Source organism: Poecilia latipinna, unplaced genomic scaffold, assembly GCF_001443285.1.
Source record: "Poecilia latipinna isolate Pla-1442-1.1 unplaced genomic scaffold, P_latipinna-1.0 Scaffold2393, whole genome shotgun sequence".
NCBI classification, from domain to species: domain Eukaryota; kingdom Metazoa; phylum Chordata; class Actinopteri; order Cyprinodontiformes; family Poeciliidae; genus Poecilia; species Poecilia latipinna.
In genome coordinates, this window is record NW_015115009.1 from 108,581 (window position 1) to 118,371 (window position 9,791).

Here is a 9,791-nt window from a genome sequence, read left to right on the forward strand (position 1 = left end):
AAAATATATATATATATATATATATATATATATATATATATATATATATATATATATAAAAGTTGCATTAAAAGTCCATTTAAGTTGTCAACTTGGCTTTACTCGGTACATAACACTTTTAAATCAAAGTTCCATTAAAATGTCCATTAAAAGTGTCAGCTTTGCATTACAAGTGTCCTTATTTATCACATGACACTTCATGACAACAGTTATAAACATTTGTAAAGATTTCTTTATGCTCATAACAGGTGTTATCATGTTTATGACAGTGTCATTTCAGTCAGTCTTATTCACACCCCTTTGAATAAAGTGTTACCTAATTTTTTATGTGATTACGGTAATTGATTTGTTGCTCATTGCGACAGGTTTTCCCTTAATCCTTCAGCCTGATCATGTTTGGTTGTTATTGATGTGCAGAGGCCTTGGGTCTTTATTCTGTCAAAGACCTTTGTGATTGTATTTAATATTTTACATATATAATGTGAACATTGACCTTTTACATTTTCTTTTGCCCTGTCTGCTGCTTTTTTTTTTTTTTTTTACAAAACTGATTCCTTGTTCTTCCCCTGCCTCTTAGTCCTCATCCTCCCATGAGCTGCTGCACCAGCTGCCCTCTCAGCCCACTCAAGATGATCTTCACATCCTCTTCAAACATTTGCGGAGCTCGGAGAGCATGGTGGACGACGAAGGAGCTCACTCTGTGCACCATGTCAGGGTCCGCTCACGCAGCCTCAGGTACTGACTTTCACTAAGAGAGCGACTGTGTTCAGCAGCTTTATGTCTCCCAGGATATTTGTAAGACTGCTATAATAGTTTGACTGGAGAAACCCTGGCACCCACTCCTCATTTGCCCATAAATTTCAGAAGTAAACTCAAGTGTTCAAAAGTGTAAATTTTATTTTATAATATCAGTACATCACTGTATTGTTTTCTGAGTGATCTTACAGATAGATCACTGTAAATCACTGAAACCACCTACTGTATTGACATGTGGAATCACTCTGCTACAAAACTTGTAAAAACTTCAGCATAAAAATACTATGAAAATAACAGCTATTTTCTTTTTTTTTCTTATTTATAATACTACCAACAGAGAAAAAAATAAAACAGGAAAGACTTTTTTTTTTCTCCCCACAAACAGCAACACAGGTAAGCAATGCCATAATAAACATGGAAGCTTACAACATCAAACATGGAGCCGAGATCTGGCCACGGGAGCCAAACTGTCTCCATTACTGAGTTTGATTGAAAGTGGGAGCTAAGCTCGCAACACTTACAGAGGATGATGTAATCCCAGGTGTGAGCGGCGACTGTGATTGGTTCCCCTTCTTGTGAGGAGCATAATGTGTGGCCAATTGCATTTCGGTAAAAGGTAACCAGTAACCTCAAACTATAAAGCTATGCGGAGCCAAAATTAATGAGCAACCACAAGCTTCTGAAAAATATTGTGGAGTTTAAAGTAGGAATGCTCAGTTCAGGTTTTTTGCTGCCAATTCCGATATCGATCACCCATGAGGCCGATCACTGATCTTTGCCAATCACCTGGACTGGCTGTTAATTTTTCGCGTTAGCTATAAATAATACTATGTGATCTTCCAAAATGGAAAAATGATCTGGCAATACATTCAACTAATTTAGACATAAAACATGCAAAATACTTGCAGGCACAATACAGCAACTATTCAGTCAAAAGGACAACTGAAAAACCTGCAACCAATTAAACAATTTTTAACAGTAAGGCTCTCAACAGCCTAATTTATACATAAATCAAATAAATCTCATAACACTGCCTATATCAAATGATGTCAAGTAAAAAAAGAAACATTCATTCAATGTTAAACACCGGCTACATCAAAATAAACAATCCTGAGTTACTAAATCAAAACTTCCTGAGAACATGGCTGTTTTGTTCTGGTTCTGATTGATTGGTTCTGACTGAGCTGAGTAATTCTGCAGAACACAGGAAGAGGCAGAAGAGATTGACCATTTTTTCAGAGATTATCTGTCTCCTCTTAGGACATAGCGAACGTTTCAATGCATATGCAAAATATTTTGTCTGTTTAACTTGCATACTGCAGCTTTAAGAAGAGGTTCGGTGTGAGAGTTCACTGCAGGTGGAGCAGAAACGGCGCTATGTCTGTGAAATATTACTACCAGTACTGCGTAGAGGCGGTCCAACAACGAGAACAGAATGGTCTTGCACCGCCAGCTTGTTGATTTAAATAATTTTTCAGGTTATTTGTTTAGCTTTCTGACCGTGATGCTAATCCGGGTGAGTGTTGGTAGTTGTGCGCTGCTTTACCTGGTGTCTGTTCGCTTTTTCCCTGCAGGGAGCCTCGATGCAGCCAAACTCCATCAAGTGCTTGTTTTTTAAATGTCATATTAGATTTGTTGTGTTGTTGCATTTTGACGTGCTTCAACCCAGAATTTTCTGCCGCAACACGCAAACTTCCCCATTCACTCTCAGAGCGTTATAGTTCCTCGCCACATCGCTTAGGATTTGTTGCTGCACTTGCATATTGTGAAGGAAAGAGGAGATGAGCTGAACACGCAGGCTGCGAATGAAATACAGATGATGATCGGTTTTGGTGATCGGCAGTAAGAGACCGTGATCAGCGATCACCGATCATACACTTTTTCACGGAAATCAGCCGATTTTGATCAGTGGCCGATCAATCGGCACACCTCTAGTTTAAAGTCATAAGTTAGCCAAAAATAAAAATTCAAGTAAAGGAGAAGCCTCTGACTGAAAACGCTCTGCTTGCCCAAGACAGGCCAATGAAGGGGATGGTCAGGGTTCACATTTCTAAACAAGTTCTATGAATGGCCATGGCTTTCTGAAACACTGGAAACATGAATGGATAGAATAACACTTTGCTCCGATCTGATGTTTGAAGAACAGATTAAAAACAATCATGAATATATTTGGTTGTATTTATGTGTACATAGGAATCAACCACTAATGTATAATGTCACAAACTTTTTTCAAATTTAGTAAAAAAAAAAAAGCTACAGAAATGTTTTATATATCCAGGCTCAAAAGTTTAAATTTACCTAAATCTTTGAATAAGTGGTGCTGAAGTTATAATGCAATAAAACATCCTTTTGTTAGAAATGCGATGGGGCTGGTTAGATAATCACTGGATGGACCATCACTTGGAACAATGACTAAGTTCAAGAAATCCAGTGAAGATCTCAGAACTGTTGATTGGGTGCTGTTGAGGAAAGGGTCATTTGCTTCCATAACTGACACCTTCAACTTTAACTGAAATCATTTGTTGTTCACATGGACAAGCCAAGTTCTTTCTTTCTATCTTTCTTTTTTTTTTTTTTATAAAATTTAACAAAAAGACGATGACAAAAATGTTTGAAGAAGTTGTTAGGCTTGAGAACCTCAGTACATTGTAACAGCTAGTGAGTATGGTGGCGGTAGCATCACATCGTGGGTTTGGTATGTTGCACAAAGTGGATAGATAGAAGAAAATTGAGAACTTCTTCCAGATGTTTCATCTTCACCTCAAATCAGCTGCTGAATGGTTGAAGCGTGGACAGACAGTGGTGGCTTAACGTGAAGCTTCCGGAATGGTCTCCTAAAACCCTGAAATCAGGGTTGAGCTATTACAAATTACAAATTTGGGGGTTGGTGGTAGGAAACTGTCTTCGTAAAAGTCTGCAAATTCTGCCACAAAATGTGTTTAAATATCTGATAGGAATTATGCCAGAAGCTTGTGTAGGGTATAGCATTTACACACATTAGCAAGGTGTATGTATATATTTGAGTCTGTAGTGTATCATTTTGATCCTTGTGTTGTATGTTTGTTTGATAAAAGGCCAAAATGAATAACCGTCAGCTGATGAGTACACCTCTGACGCCTACTGGATGTATCAATAACTTAGACCACAATGCAACAGATGAATATTAAAAAAAAAAAAATTAGCTTGAATATGAACATTTGTCTTCCACCTGATCAGCTTCTGGTTTGCTCTGTAGAATTAAAATTCAGCATTAGAGATTTTCACTAAAAGTTTGTGTTGTCTGGTTCTCATCTAGCCCTGGCCGGACCTGTGGAACATTCGACAATGAAATTGTCATGATGAATCATGTCTACAAAGAGCGCTTTCCCAAGGTGAAGTCATCGTTTTACCTCCAGCCCTGCTTTTCTGCTGGCTTTCTGTTGAAGCTCATCTGTTCAAATCACTTGGAGATGTTTAGAATTGTCAACGTATTCTTCATTCATGTTTGGTGTTTTGTTAAAACTTGTACATATTTAAATCATGTCTACCATTTTGGTTTCCCAGGCAACAGCTCAGATGGAGGGTCGGCTGCTGGACATAATTTCGGAGTATTCTCCAGACACCGCTCTGCCCCTGGCTGACGGTGTGCTGGGATTCATTCAGCACCAGCTTGTGGAGCTGGCCCGGGACTGTCTGGATAAATCCCAGGATGGCCTTGTCACATCCAGGTACTTTGTGGAGCTGCAGGAGAAGCTGGAGAAGCTGCTGCATGAGGTGGGTCTTCCTCCCAGAAACTTGCACACTGAAATGTGTTTAAGACTATGAATGCATGGGTGTGCAGTGGTGGCGCAGGGGTTAAGCACAACCCACATATGGTGGCCTTAGTTCTCGACGCGGCCGTCGCAGGTTTGATTCCCGGCCTGGCTACCTTTGCTGCATGTCTTCCCCTTCTCTCATTACTCACTTTCCTGTCAATCAGCTATCAAATAAAGGCCACTGGAGCCAATAAAACATTTATAAAAAAAAAAAAAAAAAGACTGAATGCACCGATTAAAAAAATCTGGGCTGATATTGATATCCAGTATTAATATTGCCGTTATGGCCGATAACCAATATCTATTGCCATTATACATTTCTCACTTCCCTTTTGATACCTTGAAAAAAAAATTTTACTTCAGCAATGTTTCTCTGCTTTAGCTGAACTCCCCACAATCCTGTGCTGCACCACCATCAATTCTACTGGACTGCAGCTACACAGCAGATTAAACTGGGAAGGTCTCTGTAAATATTCCGGTTTCCTCCCACAGTCCAAAAAACATGACTGTTAGGTTAATTGGTCTGTCTAAATTGCCCCTAGGTGTGTGTGTGTGAGCGCATGGATGTGTGTCTGTGTTGCCCTGCGACAGACTGGCGACCTGTCCAGGATGTACCCCGCCTCTCGCCCGGAACGTTAGCTGGAGATAGGCACCAGCACCCCTCCCGACCCCACTGAGGGACAAGGGTGTTCAGAAAATGGATGGATGGAGGTCTCTGTAAATTGTTCTTGTTGATTCTGGTTCTTGTCCATCTGTCACTGAGTTATCACAGATTTGCCCTCAAAATGTTTAGTTATGTAAGGGACTGTTGCTTCATTTTCTCAGTAATAATTTAAAGAAGAACATGTTGTCTTTGGTGAAACAGGTTTTATCCTTTGCTGGTGACTCAGAGACATTTTTTTTCCCCACTCCACCGAATGTCTCAGCTAGGTAGGGAAGGTTTGATCATTATGTTCGTTTTTGCAGTCAGGTTTTTGGAATATAAAGTGAAAAGGTGCAAATGACAAGATGAAAGATGAGTGACCTGAAGGAAGGATGATTTGGTTTCCATTCATTTGAGAACACTCATAAAGAGAACTTCCAAAAAAAATCATAGGGCGAGAATGATCAGTCAAGAGAAAAACATTCAGACCTTTGAATATAAGAGTAGATGTCTTAAAAAAATCACAACAATGTTGGGTCATTCAGTACTTGGAAGCTACAAAACGCTCAACAACTTTGACTCCATACATGTATCATATTTAACGTCAAAGATCATGATGACATCATTAGAAGAAGAGGAAACAAATGTGGCGTTGGAAAGGTTGCCAAGAGAAATAGTTCGTTTTGAAAAACAACCTGGATGTTTGGCTTTAGTTTGCAAAGCATAAACTACTTCTGAATTGAAGGAAATGCAAGATCACAGTGGATATTGATAATGCATCATTCCATAGCTGGAAAAAAACAAATACCACACACCAACTGACAAACTTCGTGGTAAAGGGTTGATGATTTGGACTTGTTTTACAACCACAATCCATCAATCCTTCTGAAGCTAATCCCAGTACCAGCAACAGAATTGCTGAACAAGACAACAGCATCACACTGTAGATGAGATGGTAATAGCATCTCAGGGAGGAGGAGAAGGAGCTCATTTTTTCAGATTATCTGTCTCATATTACTCTGTTAGGACATGGTGACTGTCAGGGACAGTTTTAACAAATATGTAAGAAATATATTCTTTGTAAAATTTACATAGTACAGCTTTAATATCCAAGTTAAATGACCACAGTATATTGGCTAATTTGAGCTGCCCCTGCTGAGGATTTCTTTCCTGTTTGAGATGTGCAGAAAGCCAGATTTATTTTATTAGAAAAAACAAAAATTGAAAGTGGATGTACATATTTTCAATTATAACTGATGTGTTGCTGATTAATAACTTAATGATTTTCTTTCTCTACTTCTGCTGTTTCCCAACTCTCATTTAAGATGTGTGTAGAAGTATAAACCAGACTGAACTGCCTGTCCTCAGATCAGCTGGTCTGTCCCACAGCCTGTATCATTTGGATTAAGTCCCAGTAATAATCCATCATACTCTGTCCTGTGCTTGTCAGGCTTATGAGCGTTCAGAGAGCGAGGAGGTGACCATCATTATCAAGTTGGTGAAGAAGATTCTCATCGTCATCTCCAGACCTGCCAGGCTGCTAGAGTGTTTGGTAAGAACCACTGGCAGACTGACTAATAATCATATATGCCTGACTAAATGTTGTTTACAGTCCTGAAGCCCTAAAGATAATATTTCTTGCCTCATCAGCATGTTATGTCAGTGAGTCATGTTTACTGATGACAAGCTGTTAGTGTAGTAATGAGCAGTTGAAGGCTTTGTGTTTTACACAGTGTGGTGTCAACATGTACCTGATGCTACGGCTGCAGCTGGCCCTGGAGTTTACCTGCATGGTTCCTACACATAGAATATTATTTTAATATTTCCTAGTTCTTGATCACCATAGATAATGACAATTTTTAGAAAAAATATAATAAGAAAATATTATTTCCATCTCCTTCTCATTGTCCTTCAACCCTTCCTGGATTTTGTACTTTCCGTACTTCAGGCTTACCCACCGTAGAAATATCTGCCATATCTAATCTAATATTCTATCTGCCCTATCTTGAAAAAAGTATGGCTGCTGATCCCGTTTGTTTGGCACAGTCCATTCCTTATTCATTTTTAGTGTTATCTGTTACCAAAGCAAGTTTGTTTTTGTTGTTAATGTATAAATATTATCTGGGGTGCTTTATCTTCCAAATCTGGTTTTCTTTGCAATAAAATCAAAACATTTTCCAATACAGCATTTTCCTGCCACACATGCCTGCTCCGTGCAACACATGCTTTTTCCTTCAGGTCACCATTGCTGCAGTCTGTTTATGTTGATGTGATTCTGATAATGACAGTGCTGCTTTCTTCATGAGAGCGTTGTCTGGTAAAGTACAGCTCGGATCACTGAGGTGGAGAATGCTTTGCTTCTTGTCCCTCCTAACGCCTTGTGTGTATTTATTTTTTTTGCAGAATGTAAGACTGTAAGAGTTAAATAAAGCCACTGATGTTGCCTACATTGTATCTGAATGTTTGGGGGGTTTTTCTCTGCAGGAGTTTGATCCAGAGGAGTTCTATCAGCGCTTGGAGGCTGCAGAGGGCCAAGCCAAAGTAGGCCAGGGCATTAAGACTGATATTCCCCGATACATCATCAGTCAGCTTGGCCTCACTAGAGATCCACTGGAAGGTGCTGCCGAAATCCCTACTAATTATGTGTGCCTAATATATGAAACATGATGGTTTCCACTCATATTTTAAAGTGAAATGTTAATGTTATTAATGTGTCTGCTATTCTTAATTCTTAGAGACGAGAAAAGTACGTATTTGTTTTGTCTGGAAGAAAAAAAAAGAAAATTACTTTTCAGAACTTATTCTTTATTCAGTTTTCTAATAAAGAAAATCAGAATTTCTGAGAAAACAAATCTGTGTATTTTCATTGATCTAGATTGAAATATTCTCTTTTTTAATGCAGCAGTGCAGCTTAGGTCTTTGGTCTTTCTGCAACTCATTGATTTTATTTTCATGAGAAGCCAGAAATATGCATTGTTGGTTTGGCGTTCAGACCCTTTTTAGATCATGGTTTTAAACTATTTCTGTTTTATATGGTAAACAAAACAATCTTTCATCAAAACCAAGTCTACAAACTGGACTTTAAAAATGTTTAAGCGAAAAATGTCCCCGTCCTGATTTGGCAAATAAAGTGGTATAGCTCTAGAAATGGAGCTAATTGAATCTAGTCCACATGCCCAAAAAATAGCCCTTTGCCGCTCTGCTGGCATGGAAATCAGCCGGCGTTAATGTGATCTAATGACTTTTGGAACATACAGATAATACCCGACCAGGTAATTGTTTTGTCCTGAGCTGTGTGGAATGTTTGAAAACCTACTGAAAAAAATTTGAAAAGTGTGATGTTTTTAAATGGAATCTTTGCAGGAACCCTGAATACTTGGTCTTGGTGTGTGTGTATGTGTGAACTTTTTTAGCTATCATATTTAGTACCATTTCTGGCATATTTACTAACCTTCTGAACACCAATGGGTCTTATGGGGACCAAAACTCCATCCTAATATGGTGGACCTCCTTGTTTAATGTTAGGTTAGGTTTATAGGCAAGGTGAGGATGGGATTTTGGTTAGGGTTAGGAATATACCATGCATAGTTGAAGAAAATATCTGGGTTAGACATCAGGGCAGATACTAAAATGAATGGACATTAAACATTCATTCATATGGGTAGAAATACAAATGTGTGTGTACTTATATGTGCCACATACAACATATATAAACATTTTTTACAAGTAAGGGAGGTCATTTGTGGGAAGTTAGGACACTTTCCTTTTTAGTTTGTTTCTTTTAGGTCTTTTGTGCTCTACTTGTTTGCTTTAGAGGTACGGAGTGAATTATGATTAGGAATAAACTGAAATTCCAAGTGTCTGCATCCAAATCCTTGTTGTCCTGACTGCAGTTAATTGATGCAATTTCTCCTCTGGCCTGCAGAGATGGTCCATCTGGAGCAGCAGACCAGTCCGTGTCAAAGGTCAGCCAGTAGGGAGTCTGATGACTCTGGAGAGGCAACACCAGTACAGGTTTGTTGTCGCATTGCAAGCTACCCAAGAACTCTTAGAGTGAATGAGTTGTGATGATGAAATGTATTACATTTTAATCAGTGATTATACATAAAATCCTTTAGACCAGTCATCCCCAACCCCCGGGCCACGGACCGGTACCAGTCCATGAACCAATTGGCATTGGCCGCAAAAGAAATAATTAAATATTCCCATTTACGTATTATCTGAGTCTGGATGATCTTTTATTTTGAAAATCCTTTAACCGGATTCTCTCGGTTACGTCTTGCATGCCATAAGCAGCAAAATGAATAAGAAACCGATTGGATATCTTTGGAAAGTTTCTTTGCAAAGGGGAAAAGGCCCAGAGAAGAGACAGGAGAATGGATTTATCTCAGTAGGTGATTCCCACATTCCAAGCCCGCTCTGCATGATATGCGGCGACCGGCTCGCTGATGAGGCAATGAAGTTTCAAAACTGCTCCGATACTTCCAGACCAAGCACCCTGTGCATTTAAGCAACACTTGGGGTGTCATTGTCTCCCAGGTGGGACCGTCTTGTTGCAGAGAAACAAGCTCAGGGCTCCCATTGATTTGTCGTTATTG

The 9,791-nt window shown here is 39.2% G+C and overlaps 1 protein-coding gene across 8 annotated transcripts in view; it reads left to right on the top strand.

Annotated features, from left to right (window-relative positions):
• mast3a (microtubule associated serine/threonine kinase 3a) overlaps nt 1–9,791 on the top strand; it is an 85,116-nt gene that overhangs the window by 37,624 nt on the left and 37,701 nt on the right. For all 8 annotated transcript variants that reach the window (XM_015019240.1, XM_015019243.1, XM_015019238.1 and 5 more), the window contains 6 exons: nt 578–735; nt 4,052–4,127; nt 4,300–4,509; nt 6,644–6,745; nt 7,678–7,810; nt 9,119–9,207. In XM_015019240.1, coding sequence (XP_014874726.1) covers nt 578–735; nt 4,052–4,127; nt 4,300–4,509; nt 6,644–6,745; nt 7,678–7,810; nt 9,119–9,207 — 768 coding nt within the window. The remainder of the gene's footprint in view (nt 1–577; nt 736–4,051; nt 4,128–4,299; nt 4,510–6,643; nt 6,746–7,677; nt 7,811–9,118; nt 9,208–9,791) is intronic.